The following is a 23,820-nucleotide window of genomic DNA, read 5'->3' as shown; positions in this document are numbered from 1 at the left end:
GACCCCTTCAGTCCGCAGGCCGACGCCCTATCCATTGAGCCAAACCGGTTAGGGCCCCCCCCCCTTTTTTTAATTAAAAAAAAAAAAAGGACAACAGCCAATGTAACAATAGCTGTCCAGTGTGGATGATTCAAAATTATACCGTGTTTTGCTTTTTTTGTCAGATCGGCAAAAAATATATTTTTGCTGTGTCCCAGAATTTTAGTAATTAGTTTGTGTGCTGTGAGATGAAAAAGGTTGGAAATCGCTGACTCAGATGGTGAGATAGCGGTGACTAACGGCACATTTCAGCTCCTCAGTATACCAGCAGTCTGACTTTGGGTAAGTCACTGAACTTCAGTGCTCTGGTTTCTCGTCTGGGAGTTGGGTAATAATAGTAACTGCCTCATAGAATTGTTACGGTACATGAACTAGTTCATTCGTGGTTAGCGCTTTTCTGGAACATTGGAAATGGTCGATAAGTGTTAGCTGTTGTGACGATCATGGAATACACAAATAGCGTGAGCCACCTTTATGCCATCATTATTTTCTTTTTCTTGATAAGGAGCATGTTCACTGAAATTTCATAATGAAGACAGTGATGGAGATACATTTCAGTGGGATCTAGGAGGTTTGGTTATGTAAACATTGGACCTCCCAGATGGAGGAAATGGTGTGCGTGAACTCTGACCCGAGAAACCTGGGATTGTCCCAGGAAAGGGGAGGAATTCAGGTGGACTGCAGTGTAATATGCTCCGTGGGAGCAGTGGGCGATCCAGTGGGAATAGAGATTTGGGGTCAGCCCTTGGAGGTCCTGAGATGGCAGGCCAGGGTTTGGGACTGTGGGCCTTTGAGTACTGAGATCCCTTTGCCGGCGAGGCACAGAGGGGATTAGAGGGAACAGGACCTGGGCCAGGAGACAGCTGGGAGGCTGTTGAATTAGTAGGACTGGAGAAGAGGAGGTGGCATTGCTAGCACTTCAGAATGGATACAGTGGGTAGGTGGGTCTCAAGCATAGCTAAGTGCCGCTAACAGGCATAGGGAACTCTGGCGTAGGGGTGGTTTAGGATAGAGGAATATGATTTCAGTTTGGTGAATGTCAACTTGAGGTACATACAGATAGGACAACCCCAAAAAAACACACCCCTTTGATAGAAATTCAGAAGTGAATGCAGGCAAAGAGATCAGCTTCAGAGATAAGGCGCCTCCGTTCTGAGAGTGCCAAAGACAGAACAGAGGAGACTGCCGGAGACCATGCCCACAGGCTCAGAAGGAACCCCACATTCTTTGGACAGAAGCAGCTGGGGCATGAAGCAGGAAGCGCTGGAGTGCGGGGTTTGATTCCGTTGCTCTGTGCGAGTTAAACCTCTCCTCATATTTCCTGCGTGCCTTCCAGTTTTTCAATCTGTTCATGGACCAAAGGAGAAATGCCAGTTTCCCTTTTCCCCATCACATACTGAGGGGCAGTAACTCCCAGGATTCCTTTAATACTTGGCCAAGAATTAAATTAAAATGGCATTATAACATTTACACATTTTTTTGTTACAAAGTTAGAAGACAGAGACTCTGAAGACATACCTTCAAATTTAAAAAAAATTTCAGGACCAAACTGTTTTATAACCCTTCATTTTGTGTGTGGTTTTTCCGTGGGTATAAAAATACTCAGTGGGTGTGGGGGTGGTTTCTCGTGTTTTGGAAATGGTGAGAATATGAGATGCTGAGCACTGGGTCCTGGGATGAGAGCTGTAATTACTAACTGATCCTTTACCGGGATTGGCTCCTGGGTGGATATCTGAGTTTAAAAACCCACCCTCCAGAATCCCGAGCGATGAGCCACTCCCCCTCCTGATCCCTGGAAATTAAAATTGTGGCGGAGAGGAGAGGGAAGGTAGGATGGTGGTTCCTCTGGGCCTTGTCTCCTCTTGTGCCATTTGCCGAGTGTTCGAATCAGGGATGTGACAGAAATGAAGGCTGGTGTGGCTTCTCCTAGCCTGACACACAGCAGCCACTGCACAGCTGTGATGGAAAGAGGTCTAAATATAACCCAGACTCATTTCAAATCCTCCTCCCCCAAGTCTTGGCGGATGTGGTACACGCCCTAAAAATACCTGCTGTCTGAACCTTGAGGTATCTGAAGAGGGAGGGATGGATGAGAGTGTGGTATTTGGGGGCGGATGGGCCAGCTACCAGGCCTGCTGCTGCCTGGGGCCTGCTCCGGAAGCTGTTGGTGAGCTGCCCACCGTGCCATCCTGTTCAAGGATAAGTGCCCACTCTTGAGGCTCGTATTCACTGTTGGCAGGTTTCAAGGAAACTATTCATAGACTGAGCATCTGTTCTCTGTCCCATTGACCTCAAGCCTGCAGCTGCCACCATGGTATTCAGGCAGCATGATGGCTTTCAGTCTTGTTCAGAGAATCAGGATTTTAGAGCTGGCAAGGACCTTAGACATTATAGTGTTCATAAAACAGTCCCTTAAAATCACTACGTTCAATGAATAACATTTCTCTGCCTCTGTAGTGATCCTGGTGATTTGGATGTGGCGTCTCAGTTCTAGATTACTAAAAGAAATCCCTCCCATCATTATCTAACACAAATAGGCATAATGAAAACCTGCATTTTATTTTTTTTAAATGTTGACTAAGTGACGCTGGCCAATGCGATTTTTTTATTTTATTAAACTGTAAATTTGAGGCTCTTTTTTTAATCTAAAGTTTAGCATTTTGAATATAAAGTTCATTGGCAACATAGCCAGAACACTAGGAGTCGTGTTTTCAAGAAGGCTTTCAGTATCCAGTTTCTGGAATGCCAAGCCATAACTGTGGTATTGTAACTGAAGGACCATCGCTAACCTCTGCTTTCCTGGGAAGGAAAGATTTCGCAGGTCATCTCCAACACCCTTGGGATGCCTTCAAAGTCATGGAGGCAGTAGGCATCTATATATATAAAAGCCTAAGTTACTGTTCGATGGGTAGCTGTGACGTGCACTGACCACCAGGGGGCAGACGCTCAACGCACAGGCATGGAAACGTGGAACAGACTGATGAATCTCAGAGGGAAGGGAGTCGGGGGAGGGCGGGAAGAGATTAACCAAAGATCTTATATGCATACTAGAGTCCTGTTGCATGGATTCGTGCACTGGTGGGGTCCCTTGGTCTGGCCTGCGAGGATTGGGCTGAAAACCCGCAATCCAACATCCCCCTAGGGGTCCCGGATTGCGAGAGGGTGCAGGCCAGGCCGAGGGACCCCACCAGTGCATGAATTCGTGCACCGGGCCTCTAGTCATTTTATAAAACAGCATAACTCACCCAACTTTTGAAATGTATAACTGCCTAATCCCGCCTCCTTCAGTAAACTCTGAGACGGTTGGATGAGGAGCCTGGCTAGGAGCCAGGTAGGGGAGAGCAAAGAAGCCCTAAGAAGCCTGCCCAGCTAATGGGGGAGATGGGAACGGTTCATGTGCTGAGTGGTTTTAAATATGTGACATTATGGTAGTTGCAGAATTTCCATAGTTGTAACAAGAATGTACCCTCCACTGTGAGCGTCTCGGAGCTTCTTCCATGTATCTGGAAGAGTGTTATTTAGTTTTTACTGTGGGTTGAAAGTCATTTGGAAGTTTTTCTTGAGTGTTCAAAGCTACCAGAATGGCTGGAGTTTTTTATGTCTCATACTACGTATCTGAAATAGTCACCTCTAGAAGCTCAATGTTCCCTGGATCAGTGCCCGTGTAACCGGGAGTAAGGTGTGCTGGAGACCATTCACTTGAGAGTGGATGTGATTTTGTGAAAAGAGCGTGGCTTTGGATTGTTAATCCCTTCAGTTGTGTAGAAGCCAAGGGGGGTGTGGGTAGAGAGGCCAGCTCTTTCTCCCAGGCACTCCAGGAAGAAAGGAAGGGAGAGGGTGTTGTCCATACGTGTGGTACCCAGGTGGCGCAGTTCATGGATTCTCAGACATTTCCCCTCTGCAATTCCAGAATGAAGAGCTCCGAAACTTGTCCCTCTCTGGCCATGTTGGATTTGACAGTCTTCCTGACCAGCTGGTCAACAAGTCGACTTCTCAAGGGTTCTGTTTCAACATCCTGTGTGTTGGTAAGTGACCCATCACCTGCTGCCGGGCATGGAGCCTGACCTTCAGCTGGCAGGTGCCTGTGAGAGAGACTCATTTCAGGGAAATAAGCAGAATGACATTTTCACTTTTTTGTTTTTCCATTAGTAAAGCAGGACAATAATACCCATGTCTATATGTCCCACTGTTACAAAGATTCTTGCATTTGGGTACATGCTTTGTAAGGTTTGTGGTGTTACTCAAACTGTTTTTACTTAGTGGTCAGTTTAATGTTGTTATTAAATCATTTATTTTCATTTTTGATAGGGGGAGGGACTTAGACCCTAACTAGACACTAGTTAAAAGCAGGAACTGAGATGTACATACATAGTAAGACCACTCAGAAGCCTGTTAAGCATGTGTTGCCGGGGTCCGTAACTGCAGTGCACTAGTAACCTTCATTAGGGGTCTTTTAAAAGATATTCTACCTACAGTATGTAAAATCTGAAACTACTCTACTTTAATACACGTATAGTGTTTAAAATGTTTGCTTTGAGAGCAAAGACAACTTAAAATTCTGTTTCATGTTTGAAATAAACTTTCTGCCCAGTTGTCAGATTAACCTTTCATCCTTAAGTTAGAATCTAAAATTGACCTAAATTTATTCCTGGTAGACAGATGGCAAAGGTCAAAGAGATCTGGCTTACTTGTATCCTCAGTACATTTTATTCATACCCTTTAAAACATCACTCATTAGCCCAGGCCACTGGCTGTGGTATTTTTCTTCTTCCCTCTGGTCGTATCCCTTTTAAGCTGAGAGGAGGAAGGTAGAAAAGAAGGTGGAAAGGGGGGAAGGCAGGATACAGATCTCCTGTTGATCTGAAGCAGAACTGCTCCTGGGACAGATGATGGCCTTTCCGGAGACAGGTCGCTCCAGATGGATGAGTGGCCGGGCTGAGCCGCAGGGCAGTGGTTTGGACGGCACTGGTTTGTTGCCATTGTCCGCTGGGCATGGACCCCCAAGACTTCACTCTGAGGTAGAGCAACAGGAATTCTGTGTTTCTGTAGAGCCCAGTGGACACGGGCTTGGCAGAATGTACCATACTCACTTCTCTTGTCCAAGGAGAGTGAAATGAATTTAGAAAAGGCGTGCACTCCATGTAAGAACCACCATTTTTTAATATGATCCCCATGGGGGGAGGGGCAGGTGTTCCCCTGTTTGGAAGTATTTGAACATGTTGCATGCAGCTGCTGCACTGGGTGCTCATCAGCAGAAAGCCACCATTGATTGGCACACGGACCGGCTCGCTCTCTGGCGTGAGGTCCAGGACCAGGCAGCCAGCTCTCCTGCTTGCTTTCTCCTTTTCCCTACGTGAAGGGAAGCCGTTTAAAATTCAGCAGGGCGCCTCCTGAGTGGCAGCTAGTTCTACAGCGTGGCGTAAATGAATTGCCTTTTCTCTTACAGTAAATGCTGCTTGCAGAGCCTGCAGTTCCTCATTAGCATAGCAATTTGTTGGCAATTTGTTGATTTTTTTTTCTTTTGAAAAGTGGGCTGAATTGTAGGCTGATTACTATTCTGGCTTCTCTTCCCTGCCTCCCCCAGCCTCGTCTTCAAAATCAGCCTCACAAATACATGTGAGAGTTATGTCCCAGCCTCTGCAGGTTGGGGAACTTTCCGGAGGCACTGGGCTTGCTGGGCGGACCTGGTTTGACAGGGTGTATGGTGTGAAGTGGGTGTGTGGGTTCCTGGCTGACCCCTTGTGTTAAATAAGTAGCACAGGTATGATGCTGGTCGGAATTCCTCCCAAGCCACGTCCGTGCTGCCCTGTTGGATTTGCAGAGCAGCTGCTATTTTGACTCACTTGGGTGGGTAACAATACCTATGATTCTTAGATTTTTTTAGATTCTGGTTCTATTCTTAGCCATGTTTAAAATTAGTTTTTCAAACTAACAAAAATAGTACATACTTTCTGTTTAAAAACAACAACCCCCTCCTTTCTGTTTTTCACCCGCATTTCCGTTCCACAGAAATAACACTGAAATCCTTCTAGAAACTTTCTACATCGTTCTGTACTTGGAAATTATTTTTGGAGGCTTAAGAAACAACACCAATTTATTACTATTAGTATTATCTTGTGGTTCTCTACAAGGTCAAGATGTGTCCCCCTGGGCTCCATTCAAGGCATTGGCAGGACCACAGTCCTTTCCAGAACCTCTAGGACGGCGGTCGCCAACCGGTTGTCCGCGGTTCACGGGCGGTCCATGAGGTCCGAAAGGTTGGTGACCACTGCTCTAGGGGAGACTACATGTCCTTGCTTTTTTAGCTTCTAGGGGCTCTTGGAGTCTCCGTTTTCAAAGCCAGCAACATTGCACTTCTCTCTCTCTCTCTCACTGCTCTTGTGGTAGGAAAATTTCCATGGGGAATTGCTAAAATCCAGTTTAAACTCAGTTAAGACTCTTCCTCAACCCCCAACACAGAAAAGGCCATATATTGAATGGTGGCCTGAGTCCTCAGGGAGGGAGATGGGGTAAGCCCAGCTCCAAACACAAGAGGTTCCCATGGGGAAGAGGACTTGGCCAGAAGGCAGACGGGCATGCAGGAGGCACACACTGGACAGGTACAGCAGCTCTTTCACAATTATATACAAACTTACTAATTTTGGTTTTAGAGCTCATGCGGCTCTTATTCTTCTGTGTGTGTGTGTGTGTGTTTTAAAAAATACGTTTTTATTGATTTCAGAGAGGAAGGCAGATGATGGAGAGAGAGAGAGACATCAAAGATGAGAATCATTGATCGGCTGCCTCCTGTGCGCCCCACACTGGGGATGGAGCCCACAACCTGGGCATATGCCCTGACCAGGAATTGAACCATGACCTCCTGGTTCATGGGTCAAAGCTCAACCACTGCGCCACACTGGCCGGGCTGTGTTTTCTTTTTCTCACTCCACAGTACGTCCTGGCTGCCCTTCCCTGCCAGTATTTCAAGCCAACAGACTCTTTTCCATACTCTTTGGAGCCCTGTGGTTAGAGCCAGCACTAGCTCTTTGGGACATAGGGGTGTCAGCATTAATATTAAGCATACTTATCCTCAGAGAGTGGAATGCATCAAATCTTTTTAACATAAATATTTTACAGCAAAATATCTGTATAAGAAAACAACTCTCTGCCAATCAATGGTCCATCTATTTTTAAAGTAAGAGTCTGTGAAAAAGAGTTCTAGCTTTTGACAGTCCTCAGGGGAATTGGTGTCATATTTAGCTTAAGAGCATCCATGGTACTTTCTTTCCTCCTTGTCATCCTACTGTCTATTTGTAATTTTTTACACAATGTGTGTGTTTGTTGTTTATAGCACCATTAAATTATTTTCATGTGATAAGTATGGAAGGGACTTGAGGATTTTTTAAAAAGTTATGAGCCCAGTAAGGAAACTGATGATGTTTCTCAAAATTTGTTTTGTGGCAAGGTGTACTGTGGGTCGCAAACAGAGGAAATGAACTGGGGCCAAAACTAATCCTGGCATGAGCTTCGTCTAGTTTTAGAGGCACTGAGTTAAATGTCTGTTATCAGCATCCATCTCTGTTCAGCTCTGGAAAGGAATGTAACCAAGAGTGAGAGAGTAGTATTCACTTAAACCGGGAAGAGAATTCTTGAAGCTAAACTGGGTACCAGAGCACCTGGGAGTTCATAGTTCCCTCCCTCTCCATCTTGCTTGCAATACACTGAATCATCCCAAAGCTGCACTTCGGTTTAAATGAAGCCTTTTCTGTCTTCCCTAGGCTGTATTTCTCCAGAGAATCTAAATTAGTGTTCAGTCTTTCTTCACAATTTAAAATGTAAATATCTTCCTCATTCATTTTCCAAAATGACACTAGCTCTGCGCGAAACTTCAGCATTGATGCAGCCATATGTGGGGTCTCTATGCACATGCGAAGAGGGAGAAAACACAGCAACACCCCTCTTTGGAAGGGGAACCAGCTCAATAGCAGGGCCAAAGTAATCAACGATGCATTTTGAAAATAGATATTTTTAAAGTAACTCAGCAATAATTGTTTTGAGGGAATGACAGAAGAGGAATAGAAAACTCACCAGTTTAAGATCATTTTAGTCCAGGCTGTAGTGTCAACATAAACTGTAGGATTTTACAATCAAATCGTGAACTTTCTTTTATCCCATCTTGCTTTTCTAGGAAAGCATAGAAAGTGGTCTACAGGGTGAAATGAATGAGTAAATGAATAAAGATACAAGTAACCCCCCAAAGTAAAGTGAAGTCAGAGAGGGAGTCAGAACTCAAAGCCATCAGACCTGCCTATCAGGAATGCGTTTGCCTTTCAGCCAGCGGTCAGAGCATGGAGGAAAGCCGTTCAGCAGATATGTATTGAGCACATGCCATGTGCCAAATATGTTAAAAGTTTAACAATGACAGATTTATAGCATCTATGAAACACAATTTCAGCTGGACAAAGATTCTCTCGGGGGTTTTCAGAAAAGATAAATGTCCCCAGATGTAGGCCTAGCTTCCTGAGTGTCCCCAGGTCAGTGGAATGGATCCATGCGATGCCAAGTGTCACATGCTTTTCTTTCAAATCCCTCATGCAGGCTGGTGGGATTAGCCAAAGCGTGTTTCATCAAAGGCGATTCTCTGAGGAGATGAAATGACACAGCTTAGGTACATAGCTCTCGGGTTACCTGGTTCCAATCAAGAATAAAATGGAGACTCTTTAGAGCAGGTGGCAGACCTTCCTGCACAGTTACTTGGCTAATCATTCCAGTACTCAGCCTTGGCCATCAGAGTAAAAATGCTGCATCGTAGAGCAACTATTTGGTCAATCTACAGTTCCCTTATAATTAATTAATAATATGTAGTCCTTCTGCTTGTTTGTTGTTGTTGGGTTTTTTTTGCTTGTTTCTTCTTTCAATGTCCAACTAAGAGCTTGTAGATTTAAGTAAGCCTGAGATCAGAACGGAAGAGGCGGGGCTGCTTTCCACTGTGATGTGGGTGTCATGCTCACCAGCATCGGAGGGAGCATGGCGGGGGGGGCACTTCAGAAGTAAATCTCTAATTATTCTAATAACTAAGCATTTAGGTAGATGAATTTACAACAGAAAAAAACACACACAAAACAGCACACTCGGAAAAATCTACCCAAGTGGCAAATCTCAGCATAAAAGATCATCAGGATCATTTTTCTTTCCAATTAACTTTTAATAAAGGCCAGGTATTCTGCTAAGGAGTTTGGAAATGCTTCAACGTTGGTGTTAGTCATTCATTTTCTCAAAATATTGTTTCCACTGTTTAGTGTGAATTGGAACCTATGCCTGGTAGGCTTTCAGTTACTCAATTAGAATGAACAAAAATACTCTTCTCCAAGGCAGAGACAATGTCCTCCTTTTGGAGGCTGGAGAGAGGCATCAAAAACTAACGCATTGAAAACTCTCCTAGTTCTAGGATTACTTTTATTCCAAAAGCTGTCATTTCTTACTGAACTGCTTTTGGTGAATCACACTACTTCTGGAGTAGATGTATCTAATTACAGCTCTGAAAAGCACAGAGCATAGAAATGGAAAGTAAAGCGCTCTGAAATTTAAAGGAACAGTGGTTTTTCCAAACCACTGATTAACCCTGTGCTGTCAGTAGGGCCTGGAATGCTAATTGTTCTTAATTTCCTCCCTAATGTAAATGATAAATTACCTTAAAAAAAAAAAAAAGCCTGGTGTTCCTGATTGACACGTGCTTAACTAATTCTCAGCCAAGTCAATGAGATGGTAATTTCAGTCCTGTCATGGTAACCTAGAGTCCCTACCAGGGAAATTGTAGGCTTTATTGCTGTCCTGAGGGAAAGAAAGTTGAATGGATCACTGTCTACAGACAGAACCTTTACCTTATAAGGCAGTACTGCTGTTGTCTCTTTGTCTCTGGCCTGAAAATAGGTAAATCGTGAAAAGAAGTTTGCTGCACTTGAGAAAGGTACACATGTACAGGTATGTAAAATGCCTGGAGTACCTACCGTATCAGATTGCCTACCTGATTCTAAGTATCTTAAGAGTGAGAGCTCTGTTTTGTTTCTCTATCCATTACTCAGTAACTTTGTTTTGCTCAAAGTTATTTTGTTAAGCCATGAATCATGGATATGAGCAGCGTTGAGCTCTATCATGTTATGTTAGGGAGCACGGCTAGTATAGATTACTCTTACCACGGGCCTTTTTGGTAAGAACACTCAGGAAGGTAAGGAAGACAGGAAAATGTCTCAACTGCTACACAGGCAGACTTCGTGGAGATCTGGAATGACATTCAGAATGTTACCGAAGTTCACTCAGTGTCTGCTTCTCTTTTTAGTCACCATTTTATGCCCAGCACCTATCCTTGTCACATAGTAAATGCTCAAGTATTACTAATGACTAGAGGCCCAGTGCACAAAAATTCCTACACTGGGGAGGGGGGTTCCCCTCAGCCTGGCTTGCCCTCTCTCACAGTCCAGGAGCCCGCAGGGGATGTCCTACTGATGGCTTAGGCCCACTCCCCACGGAGAGTGGGCCTAAGCTGCAGTCTGGCCTCCCTCTGTGGGAGGCGACTGGGCTGATTAGGGGAAGGCGCTGCCCCCATCACCCGGTTGCTGCTGCCACTGCTGGCCATGGCAGCTGCCTGAGCCCCGGGCCTCGCAGCCACTGTGGCTTTGTCAGGATGGATGTCCAGAAGACATCTACCCTGATTAGCATATTACTAGCATATTACCCTTTTATTAGTGTAGATTGAATTTCAGACACTAAGCTCTATTGTGTCTATCTGCTCTCTTTCTCCTATATTCCCAGCTAATGGTCTGTCAACATCTTCAGTTTACCTGAAGCCTTTGCTGCCTCATGGCTTCGGCTTATTCACTTCTCTCTGTATAGCTTTTCTTGTGCCATTGTCATGTGTGCAGATTGTGTATTTCTCACTCCATCTGCCAAGGAGGGGAGTTCTGATTGGATAGACAGGTCACTGCCCAGGATGGGGCACTGTCTCAGAGCATCATGATTAGGCTTCCGTGGGTGCCTCTGTTCAGGAGGCTGGCCCTGGTTTAGTTACCTGTGGTCACTGGGTATAAAGTATTGTCCTGCTCATAAGAGGAATGTGGTTATGGCGGACACTTAGAATATTATTCCCATCATAATAAATTAGAGTCTGATTGGTATTCATTCAGTCATGTTCCAGGTCAGATTCTATGGCATGGGAGAATACCACAGCAGGCTAGTTCGTCGTATTCCCAGAACGGGGCACAGAGCTTGGTGTACAGAGTAAGCAGTGGAAAAATACTGGCTGAATGAAGGCTGAAAGGAGAGGAAATGCTTTGATCTTGTATGTATCCGGGGCCCGATGGGCAAGGTCAAAAAGTAAGGCAGACATACTTGACCGACTCATTCTCTAAGTGAATCATTGTAGTCAATGGCAAACCACACAAGGCTGCTCCCTAGAGGAAGCTCAAATCCAGAAAAACGGCATCCTCCTTCACTTTTGCTTTATGCTGGAAAACAGTGAGTAATATGGAACTTATAATTAAGTGGATTTTGCCATTACAGTGGGAGACTTGCCTCAGGGCTGTCAATCCCAGAGTTCCTTTTTCTCCATGCAGCTGTCACCATCCTAACAGGCATCATCGAAACCCGTTAGAAGAGGACCTGCTCCTGGGATTTGCTGGAAGGGCTGCGGCATATTAGCATGTTCAAACTGAGTTGGAAACTTAATTGGGAGATTTTCCAAATTCAAAATAAAAAGACTTTCCTATGGATAACGTTCTTTGATTTCTACTTCCCCTTTTCCACCATCACATATTGAATCACTAACACCAGCACCATGACAAGGGTGGGGTGGATTCTTTCTCCTTGCCAACTATTTTTGACTCAGAGTTAATTTGGAATTAGAATGAAGGAGAATTTTGCTTGGATTTATGATGAAGGTCGGGCTAAAGCTCTTTGTGGCTCCACATTTGTGTCTCACCATTTGATTAGTATAGTGGTACCAGGTACCTGCCACTCTGCTCTGCACATATTAGGGTCTCGGCCAACACTTAATGACTTAAATTATCAAGGTGAATTAATAAGGCCACTGGCGCAGGTCCTTTAACATGATTCAGTTTCATTGTTTCAGACATCACTCTGAAACTGACAGAACTCTCTAGTAAATGTTTACCATCTGGACTCCAGCTGAATAGGAAAAGACAATGAGGATAATATAGAGGATGGACACAAATTCATAACTATAAGCGGAAAATAGTGGGCAGTCTGTTTTTTCTGTAATAGGAAAGTCAGGATGCTTTGTTGGCTCAGTGTAGGTGTTCGTCACACAGACTTGGGTTAGAACCCTGCTCTGCCACTGAATAATGTGACTGCAGGCAAGTTACCTACACCCTACCTGAGCCTTCGTGCCGGCTGTGAAACGGAGGGAACAGGAGCACCTGTTTGCTTCATGGAGGATTGTGATAGGGTTTAAATAGGTCACACGTTGGAAGCTTTGGCCACAGCGCCTGGCACAAAGTCAGCACTCAGTCACTTAGTGGGCGTGTGATTGTGACTGTTACTCTCCAAAGTGTTGTTTTGAAAATGTAATTCTTTATGACAGCAGTACCTGGTATCAGATAATTCAGTATAAATGGAATATGTCTCTTCCTAGTAACAGAAATTCAACAGTATGATTTCCTTTAGGCAACAGTTTTACACACCAGCAATCAGGAGAAGAAGAGATACCCTTTACATCTTTGTAATGTACACAGGTTGTTTCTCTAGAGCAGGGGTGGGCAAACTTTTTGACTCGAGGGCCACAATGGGTTCTTAAACTGGACCAGAGGGCCAGAACAAAAGCATGGATGGAGTGTTTGTGTGAACTAATATAAATTCAAAGTAAACATCATTACATAAAAGGGTACGGTCTTTTTTTTCTTTTTTTTTTTCTAGTTTTATTCATTTCAAATGGGCCGGATCCGGCCCGCGGGCCATAGTTTGCCCACAGCTGCTCTAGAGCCAAAGAAGAGTATCTTGATTTGTAAGTTCAAGATCTTTTCTGCTCAGTAGTTTCTAAAACTAATTATTATGACATTCCTAGGGAGGTATTCGATAAAGCTCACCTGGGAAGAACTGTCTTTTCGTGGAGGGATTCCTGGTGGTAGTGGCTTTTTTAGAAGTTGTACAAACAAGGTTATGAGGCACTGACGTTCTCCGATTCCTCCCCTGTGGTCATGTAGGTGAGACGGGCATCGGCAAGTCCACGCTAATGGACACTTTATTCAACACCAAATTTGAAAGTGACCCCGCTACTCACAATGAACCAGGCGTCCGGTTAAAAGCCAGAAGTTATGAGCTTCAGGAAAGCAACGTCCGGCTGAAATTAACCATCGTGGACACTGTGGGATTTGGAGACCAGATAAATAAAGATGACAGGTATATCTTGGGATTTTTGTGGGGATATAAATGGATGAAGCAATAACATGACCCATCCCTGGTAAATTCAAAGGCTGAATGTTCACTGATGATGGTAGTTGGTCCCACCATCTCGATGAAAAGATGACACGTTCTTGTCCTGAGACATTTTCTTAAAGTCAGAATCAGCCTGTGTAATTGATTCCAGCTAGTGTAAGCAGAAAGGGGATGTGTTGGAAGGGATAAGGTAACTTATGGCATTTTTCCAGGAGGGCCATGGAACCAGATTTGGGGGATTTCCCGTTGGGAAAATCAATTTAAAGGAGCAGAAACATACAACTGCCCCACAGGACAGTTAGCGGAAACCCCTACCGCCAACCACCTTGTGGCCCTGGGCTAGGTCCCTGGAACCTCCACCAAGTGTGTCCAGATAACCAGGGGCCTCCACCATCGCTGCAAGAAGAACCCTTCCCCTGTGTGACTTCTGCCTCGGGTTGCTCCTGAACACCCTAAGCGAAGGAAACATTTTTATGAAAGATCTGTTGGGAAAAATCTTAGTTTCTGGCTGACTACTTTAAGTGTTTCATTTTATCTCAGAAGAAGTTTGAGAAAGTTAAAATAAAACTGTCCCAGGCCCAAAGATGTTTCCAGGAGGGGGCTTCCAGAGACATTTTTGAGCGATGACGGCATTGTAGGAATAGAACACCAAGTCAACAAATGATGGTGTGTTTACTCAGAGCTCAGAAACTTCATTAGCACCAGGGCTTTTCCTGTTTGGTTTTTTATTCAAAACTATGTATATTATATACATGTGTTTTGTATAAAGGAACTTGAACTATTTTTTTATCTAGAAATGCGCATTGCCTAGATAGATGGGGGGAGGGGCAAAAAGTAGGTTATAGTTGTTTGTATGGAAAATAATACAATAATTAATAAATAGTAATACAAGAATAAAGTCTGTTTCATGCACTCACAACTGAAAACCTACTTTTGCCCACCCTGTATTTTAACTATCGCGTATCTATACGAGCACCACGGTAATGAAAAAGAAATACTTAATTCCTTATATAGCTGAGCACTGAGCTCTATTTTATCTATAGAGCAATTTAAATGCTCTTCAATAAACATTGTCCTGTAATAACAGAAGAACGTGTTAGATATAGTGAGAGATGTTATTTTGCTGGTCAAAATGGACTATCTGTACATTGTGTAGGGGTCGGGGACAGCTGAGCTCAGACCCTGCAGCTGAGCAGTTGCTCTTAACTTACGACCTCAGTGCCAAGCAATGATGGCGAGGTTACTGACTGAAGGCTGTTGGTAATGCCAAGTGGAGTGGATGAAGAGAAAACCCTGGCGACCAGGTAAAGAGCACAGGTGCATTGTGGGAGCCCGGGAGAGAGCTGGGGCCCCTGGTCACTGTGCAATCACAGTGCACACTCAGAGCAAGGCGTGTCTCCATCTCCGACCCGCACGGTTTCTTCCTGGGGTTAATAAAGTGTGTGCACACCATTGGAAGGCAGCAACTGGACCTTTTCAGGATCCTTTCTTCAGGAATGCGACTATCCTCCAGCATCCTGCTGCTAAGATTCCACGTGCTATTCTGGCTCAGAGTCATGCCTCAGTCCTGCCCCTACGTTTTTGCCCGCCTCTACCCAGGGACTTTGCCTTAGGCGGGTGGGTTTGCACTCACCTGCACTGACCAGCAAGTGGCTAGTCCTGTGCCCATCCTCATCGCTGCAGCTGGAGGCCTCTTTAAGAAATTATCTGACTCATTTGGGTCAAATAGTAGTTTCCAAGGAGACTTAGAAGAGAGGAAGTGTGGTATTAACCTAACCTAGATACCAAATATTTTTTTTCTTCTGAAATTTCTTGACAGCTGTTGCATAATCTCTTTCAATGGCATTTAGAACTCTGTGCCCCAGAAGGCAGTGTGGACACTATGGACTGTAAACCCAAATGACTGCTGTTTAAAATAGCTGTTCAGATAGGCCCTGCATCCATCCAAACATTGGAAGTGGGATATGCATTTTTGCGTTGATGTGTAACCGTATGGTAAAGGATGTGCTGTTTCTCTGAACCCATGATTATTTTACTGGTGTGGGGATTAGGCAAGCTTTTCTGCCATTGACGCAAGACCTCAGGAATGTCCCAGTGTGTTTATATAGGCTTCGGACATGTCAGCATTTCTGCAGCATTATCTGCCTGGGACCAGGCTAGCTAGAAGGAGGCAGGAAGAGAGATCTGGTAAGGTTTCCTGTTATGTTTAGCACGATGAACTCTTTTTGGATTAAGGGCTTCCTTGTTTTGTTGTCTGTGCTCTTCAGTGAAGAAGGAAAGGGGTCTGGAGAAGAAGGAAACCAAATTTTGCTGTAGAGCTGGAAATCGAATAATTAGCCCTACATGTGGGAGGTGGAGACAGACTGTCAATGGCTTAATAACTAGAATGATAAACAGCCCTGCAAAGCATGGGTGGTTGAAATTCACTTAGTGAGAATCCTCAAACTCATCAAGTCTTCAGCAAAGTTACAAAAATGGAATTGAAGTAGACTGTTTGGTCTTTGAGTTCTAATTTTTTTTTTGACACTTTCTGGTGAAGGTAGTTGTGGGGTAACGAAAATTGACTTTGGTTAACAGATAGCAAAGATAGAGAAAAATACATGGTAGGTGTCTGGTCATCTGTAAAATGGAGAGTCAGCCCTGAATGATGGCATTGGCTATTTTGCAAGAATGATCAGTGGGTGGATAAAAAACATGGTGTGAACATTTATTCCATCAGTTTCATACTCAAACATTTGCCCTTTTATTGTGTTTTTAATGGCTGGAGGTATGTGAAAAAAATGAGTGGTGGGTAAAAGGGAATAGCCCCATGCCATAAAAGGAAATCCTGTGAAAATGGAAGGGCTAGATATGGTGTGCTCTCCCCTCTCCCCATTTCCTCTGATTTATATAGCTACAATCCAGAAATATTAGAATTGGCCAAACAGAATATAAATAGGTGTCCTTTCTATAAGAATAGAAACGAGCAAAAGGCAAAATAGGCATTCAGTGTCCTAATCTTTGCAACTGAAATGCTGGTAAGGGGAAGTGGAAAGGAGAGGAAGACAGGGCAGAGGATCTGTGTGAAGGGTTGTAAACCAGAGGATAAAGCCTCTGGAGCTATTTCATCAACGTAATTAAATCTTCCACAGAGGACTAGTGATTTTGGTACATAGTTCTCCTGGAGTACAGTTTTTATTAGGTTAGAATGATGCACAAAATGGATGGGCTTTTGTGTGGGGGAGAGGGGAGGAGGACCCGCGGTTTTTGACTTGACCAGTGGTGTGGATGGAAGTGCCGTTCGCTGTGCTGAGGAACGTGGGAAAGTGTGGGTTTGGGGGCAAGATGAAGTGTTTGATTTTAGACGCATTTAGTTAGAAGAGCACCTGGAGACATCTCGTGAGCAGTCGGATGGATCAGTCTGATGCTCAGGTGAAGGATCGGGTTGGAAGTAGACATTTGTGAGTCATCATCATCAGGTGGATGACAAGTGAAACAGAGGAAAAGCTGTGATTTTCCAGGGAGACCACGGAGAGAAAAAGGAGAAGATGGAAGTTTGGCCAGCACTCCGTAACAGGAAGTCAGAGGCGGCCCGAGCTGTAAGAGAACAATAGAGTTCTTTGGCTATATTGAATCCAGGGCAGAAAGCATTCCTCACTTGAAATGGAGAGATGATGGCCCTGACCGGCATGGCTCTGTGGTAGATCATCAACTGATGAACCAGGAGGTCACGGTTCGATTCCAGTCAGGGCACATGCCCAGGTTGCAGGCTCAATCTCCAGTAGGGGCCGTGCAGGAGGCAGCCAATCATGATTCTCTCTCATCATTGATGATTTTCTCTCTCCCTCTCCCTTCCTCTCTCAAATCAATAAAAATATATATATTTTTTTAAAAAGGATAGACGGTCTGGCTTTCGTAATCTTGGAGCATCAGAATCAAACCAGAGGCTAAAAGGGAAATTAATAGAAAGCAGAACATGCTTGGACAATGGCTGGGGAGGAGGTGCTGAGAAACAAATTAGGAACTGGGGAGCCAGAAAGGAGCAATTGCTGTGAGCTGCTTTTCCTCCCCTTGGGGCTGAGAGGGTTCTGGGGGAGTATCTTGATTCCCCCAACACATGCCTCAGTGTCAGGAGACTGAAAGACCAGGCCCCGGACTGACAGGCATCATGGCCCTCATTGGAGGGGCCAGGTCCCTCCCTGACTGGGTATGAGCTCAGTGGCAGAGCGGTTGCCATGGAACCAGGTGAGGGTAAAGTTCTCTTGTTTTTTTCCCCCTTGTCTTTTAAAAATGTCAGGCATGCTATTTTTTTTTAATATATTTTATTTTTTACAGAGAGGAAGGAGAGGGATAGAGAGTTAGAAACATCGATGCGAGAGAAACACCGGTCAGCTGCCTCCTGCACACCTCCTACTGGGGATGTGCTCGCAACCAAGGTACATGCCCTTGACCGGAATCGAACCTGGGACCCTCTATCCACTGAGCCAAACCGGTTAGGGCAGGCATGGTATTTCTTATTTGTTGTTTCTTATATGACAGTGAAACAGTTATATCTTACTTTTATGTGCTGGTCCTTCACAGATATTAGCTCACTCGTTTACCACAATAGCTCTCTGATATAGATACCATTTTTGTCGTTGATTTATCTATGAGGAAACTAAGACACAGGGAGCTTTAGTAACTTGCCTAAAGTCACACAGCTAGTAAGTTGTAGAGCAGACTGTGGTCTGAGGTGGTCTAGCTTGAATCTATGCTTCTAACCACCACCCTATATAACGATCCTGGAATAAAGATGAGGATTACTATTGTTATATAATGCCTGCCTATGTGTTAAAATTGAAAAACATAGAAGACTTATCACTTGCTCATCCTTTTCAGTGGAATTTTGCTTGCCATGATTGAGAACTTGATTCTTACTGCTGAGGCACATTCCACTTTTTTTTCTTTTTAACCTCTAGAGACTTGTCTGCTTAAAATGAACCAAGGGTTTGTGATAAGTTTCCAAGGAAAAGTGTCATCAAAAAGCTTTTCTGACAGTTTTGGTTTGAGTCATAAATTTGTTTGGTGTCTCTGTTTTATTTTTACTTTGGTTTTTTGTTTGTTTGTTTTTCACTTAAGGTGTCTGCTGTCATCTTCATTTTAAAAGATTTGTAGTTCCCTTCCAGGGATTTCAGTTAATTTATAGCCCTGGGGCTTAGTGTTGGAAGGTTTTTATGTTTCTGAAAGTTTAAATCATTCCTTCGCACCGTAGTAAGTTGGGGAGAATCAACCTGTTGTATTCCCAATAGGCCAGTCTCACTGCTGCTGACCAACCTCTCCTGAGCAGCTAGTCCCTGAGGCCCAGAGGAGCTCATGGCTATTCACAGAGACCTGTGTACCACCTGATACGCTTTTAATGATTGTGTTTACGGTCAGTGCATCGAATCATACATAATCACCCAAAAAAAGATTTGAATTACAGCTTGGGGAGCAGAGGGTTATAAAATGTGTCTTCAAATCGTAACATTTAGAGTTGGGAAGAACCTAGAAGATCACAGTGGTCCAGGCATTTCAGTTTATAGCTGGAACCCTGGAATGTGCCCAGGGCTTTATGAGCGCAGAGAACCCCTAACCTCTGGAGGCCCAGGCAGAGGCCCAGGCCGGGGCTCCCAATAGGAGGCGGTGCCATGTCCTGAAATTACAGACGGGCTTTATTTTGTGCACCAGTGTCAGTCAGTTGGTGCGGGCTGTCAGAATCCCTTTGTTGGGACAGATTTGGAGGCTCGGTTTTGCCCCAAGAGGAAAGAATGCCGCCGCCTCTTAGCAATATCTTCAAGGGTCCCACGGGGGAATTAACCGCATGCTACACTTGTTTATCCTCTGTTTTAGAGGATGCCTGTTAGGCGGGACGATGATAGGAAGGAGACCGTCCCAGGTAGAAGAGCTAGTGTGAGCAAAGGCGTGGAGACAGAGCTTGGTGTGCGAGGCTGGGCCAGAAACAGTGAGCCGGGTGGTGTGGGACCGAAGACAGAAGGCCCGGGATGCAGGGAATCGGGCTTTAGCTCTCGGGGCAGGGCGGGCCGTAGACATTCCTGGAGCCTTGCACCACGCTGAATTGCCAGAGAGCCTTGACTGCCAGAGTGCGCTGATTGAAAATGTGCTTTAGAAAACGTTCTTCTGCATTCCAGCTACAAGCCCATCGTGGAATATATCGATGCGCAGTTTGAGGCCTACCTACAAGAGGAATTGAAGATCAAGCGGTCTCTCTTCAACTACCACGACACCAGGATCCACGCGTGCCTCTACTTCATTGCCCCGACTGGGCACTCCCTGAAGTCCCTGGACCTGGTCACCATGAAGAAACTGGACAGTAAGGTACTCACCGCCCGTCTGCTGCCCCCCCTCTCCTGTCAGCTCACCTTTGTTCCAAGGCCCCCATGCATTCTCTGCTTTCAGTGTACATTTTGTTTTTTGTTGTAAAAACATTTTTTAAAAACAGTTATGGGTTCACAGCAAAATTAAGAGGGAGGTACAGAGATTTCCCACATACCCCTGCCCCGCCCCCCCATGCATAGTCTCCCCCATTACCAGCATCCCCCTTCAGAGTGGTACATTTGTTACAATTGATTAACTGCGTCGATAGATCATAATCCCCCCCAAGTGCATAGTTGACATTAAACTTCCCTCTTGGTGTACACTCTGTGGGTTTGAACAAATGTGTGATGACATGTATCCATCATTATAGTATCAGGCACAGTAGTTTTGTTGCCCTGAAAACCCCATGCTCTGCCTGTTCGTCCCCCAACCCCATAATTTGTGTTTTCTGGTTTATCGAACCATAGGGTTGAGCAATGTGAGAAAAATGCTTCAAAACTTCTCTGGATGTTAGGAGAAAACAAAAAAACAAAGCCATGTAGCTTTGTTACAAAGCATTTTTAGTTCTTTTTCTTATTTTTTAAATAGTTTATTGATTTTTTTTTAGAGAGAGAGAGAGGGAGAGAAAGAGAAACATCAATGAGAGAGAAACATCCATCAATTGGCTGCCTCCTGCAAGCCCCCTCCTGGGCATTGAGCCTGCAACCTGGGCATGGGTCCTGACCAGGAGTTGAACCGGCAACCTCCCGGTACACAGGACAACACCCAAACAACTGAGCCACACTGGCCAGGGCTATTTTTAGTTCTTAAATTAGCATAGTGTATGGTCTGGTGAGTTGGGAAATTACTTAGTGGAGACAGGGAAATGGTCATAAGAGGGGTTAAATTTAGGGAGATTGAAACAAACCTATGATTTCTTTATTTCCTTAAAAACTTTCACTAAGTCTCTTAAAATGTTTGGCTTTAATTTGAAGTTTAGAATGAAAAAAGAAGTTGATTTTTTTATCTGTGTGATAACAGTCCATCTTAGATGTTGAAGCTGACTGCGCCCATGAGTTGAAAAGAAGTGAAGTCCTAGTTGCAGTTTGACCCCTGAGCTTTCCACATTGATAGCCTCTCTCTCTCACAACATTTGAAGGAAGGAGCTGATCTGCATTTCAGTTCATTTAATTTTCCATTTTGGGATAAATGGAAGGTCATAGGTTTCTGAAATAAATCAGCAGCAGACGAGAGCAACCACAGAACGAAGCTATGGTATTTTCTCCTTTGAGTTCAATAAATACGAAGTCTGATCAAACTGAACCTAAACCTATGATAATTTCAGAAAAGATTTGCAAATCCCTGGGAGTGAGGAAAAAGAGACCTTAAGTCTAAATCGCCTGGTTTGTCTTATCTACTCTGATCAAACTGGCCAAAAACAGTGGCCCTCTGCCATTTTGTCTGTGTGGGTATTAACTGAACAGTCAGTGTGTACAAAAGATAGCCCGTGTGAGCAGCCAGAGTTTCTGTTCTTTAGGTCCCGATCCCACTGTCCCACTGTTTCTCTCTCCGCCCCCCCCCCTTCCCCCATCTCTCCCCTCCCACTGTCAGTGATGTGTTTTTGTGTTTAGTCTGCCACTTGCTGGAGGAAGAAGCCCAAGCGGGATGAGATTGGGAGCTGGTTGAGGAGTAGGTTTTTCTATCAACATGTCATCTCATTCTGGTTTATCGGCTGATCTGCATTTCAGTTCATTTAATTTTCCATTTTGGGATAAATGGAAGGTCATAGGTTTCTGAAATAAATCAGCAGCAGACGAGAGCAACCACAGAACGAAGCTATGGTATTTTCTCCTTTGAGTTCAATAAATACGAAGTCTGATCAAACTGAACCTAAACCTATGATAATTTCAGAAAAGATTTGCAAGTCCCTGGGAGTGAGGAAAAAGAGACCTTAAGTCTAAATCGCCTGGTTTGTCTTATCTACTCTGATCAAACTGGCCCAAAACAGTGGCCCTCTGCCATTTTGTCTGTGTGGGTATTAACTGAACAGTCAATGTGTACAAAAGATAGCCCGTGTGAGCAGCCAGAGTTTCTGTTCTTTAGGTCCCGATCCCACTGTCCCACTGTTTCTCTCTCCGCCCTCCCCCCCCCCTTCCCCCGTCTCTCCCCTCCCACTGTCAGTGATGTGTTTTTGTGTTTAGTCTGCCACTTGCTGGAGGAAGAAGCCCAAGCGGGATGAGATTGGGAGCTGGTTGAGGAGTAGGTTTTTCTATCAACATGTCATCTCATTCTGGTTTATCAAGGATTTCTGATTTGGCTCTTGGGATAAAAGGAGAATCAAAGGAATGCAGACGTGACCTGGAAGCCTCCCTAGAGACTCTCCTCTGGCCAGGACGGCTTTCTCACGGAGGCCGTCCCTTTTCCCCTGAGCTGGGTGGAGAGCAGGGTCCCAGGGATCGGATGGCGGCAGCATCTTATTGAAGCCTCGGTACCGACCAGGGAGTGGAGGAAAGTTCATCTTAAAGGTGAATTTTTAAGAATGTGTGCTGTGGACAGCGCTGACTGAAGCCGGGAGACGAGTGTCCCACCTCAGGGTCGGGGCTTGCCCTGCAGGACACCTTGGCTCTCCAGGGCTTTCTGCTGCTGTTGCCAATCTCCCCTGGTCCAGGTAACCGATACCCTGAAAGCGAGCCTGGCCCGAAGGAGTTGTGCGATCGATGGAAGCTAACTTTCAAAAGAACTGGCTGGTGTGATTTTGAAAAGTTTAAAAGTAGGTGAAACCATGTTTGTTTTGGTTAATAGTTAGGTGCTCCCCTCAGGTTATCAGAAGGACAAAAGGATGTTTCCTGCAGAGAGCTGAATATTCCACTGTTCTAACTAACGAAAACTCTGTTTTATACTGCAAACTACTGCCAGGAACGTGGAAAAATCAAGGTCCTAAGGAGCTGGGAGGGGCCTGAAAGGAGTGGCTGGTTACTCAAGGATAGGCGTCCTTGTTACCGCCTGTTCTCCTAGAGCAGCGTCCTTTCACTCTGTGCGGAAGCGTGAGGTAGCTCAGGAGAGGAAATGGCAAGTGTGCTCCCGGCTCCGAGGTGAAGAGAAAGTGTTCACAGGTGGAACTAAAAGATTATCCCATGTCGTCTTAATGTTGCACCTCCGTCAAAGGTCCTGCTGTCAATATCATCTCTATTCTCCAAGTGAAGTTTATACGTTTTCACTTATCTGTTTGCTATTTTTATTCGTCTATTTTTCTCACATTGGAATTATATCTGTTTTATAGGTGAACATCATCCCAATAATTGCAAAAGCTGACACCATCGCCAAGAACGAATTGCACAAATTCAAGAGTAAGATCATGAGTGAACTGGTCAGCAACGGAGTCCAGATATATCAGTTTCCCACAGATGAAGAAACGGTGGCAGAGATCAATGCGACCATGAGTGTAAGTCCTCAAGTGAGAAAGGACCAGGCAGTGATGCTCCAGCAGGCTTTTTTTCGCATCAGCATTGCAGAGCGACTAGGGCACTAGACTGGGAACTTGATGTCTTCAGTGTGGCCTAGCTCTGCCACTAGTTCCAGGCATTTAGCCACTGTGCGACTCGGTTCTCCCATCTATCAAATGGGAGAGTTAAGCAAGGTGGTCTCACATTTCCTCCCCACTCCATAACAGTTACGATTTCTACAGCGGATCTTGAAGGGAGGGCCAGCCCAGCGCCGTTTCACACATAGCAGCTTAAGGGAAGCAGATCTCTGCTCGCTGTGCCAGGGTAGGCAGACACATGGCCACCTGCCTCGCTGCGCTTCTGAGATTGGTTCCTGCCTCTCCCCCATTTTTTTATTTTCCCCACCCTTTCCTGAACCATTAGGTAAACCGGCAGTTGAGGGTGTAATTTCCACATCACAGGGAGAAATTGGTCAGGAGATTAGTGATTAAAGCTGCAGCAATCTAGGTGTGCCTGGGAAATCATCTCCCCTGGTGAGCCCCCATCCCCCTGGGATAGCCGCAGCGTCCCCCTGCTCTCTGTGTATCTGAGCCATGGCTCA

The 23,820-nt window shown here is 44.9% G+C and overlaps 1 protein-coding gene across 4 annotated transcripts in view; it reads left to right on the top strand.

Annotated features, from left to right (window-relative positions):
• The first annotated feature begins 3,955 nt into the window (after positions 1 to 3,955).
• The window catches only part of SEPT11 (septin 11), a 42,344-nt gene continuing 22,479 nt past the window's right edge, over positions 3,956 to 23,820 (top strand). For all 4 annotated transcript variants that reach the window (XM_015570244.1, XM_015570256.1, XM_015570242.1 and 1 more), the window contains exons 1-4: positions 3,956 to 4,064; positions 13,233 to 13,428; positions 19,611 to 19,797; positions 23,057 to 23,218. In XM_015570244.1, the coding sequence (XP_015425730.1) occupies positions 13,262 to 13,428; positions 19,611 to 19,797; positions 23,057 to 23,218 (516 nt within the window). In that variant the 5' untranslated portion in view covers positions 3,956 to 4,064; positions 13,233 to 13,261. The remainder of the gene's footprint in view (positions 4,065 to 13,232; positions 13,429 to 19,610; positions 19,798 to 23,056; positions 23,219 to 23,820) is intronic.

This window comes from Myotis davidii, unplaced genomic scaffold (genome assembly GCF_000327345.1).
Source record: "Myotis davidii unplaced genomic scaffold, ASM32734v1 scaffold892, whole genome shotgun sequence".
NCBI classification, from domain to species: Eukaryota; Metazoa; Chordata; class Mammalia; order Chiroptera; family Vespertilionidae; genus Myotis; species Myotis davidii.
The sequence above is the reverse complement of the archived record's forward strand: the minus strand, read 5'-3'. Positions and strand labels throughout refer to the sequence as shown.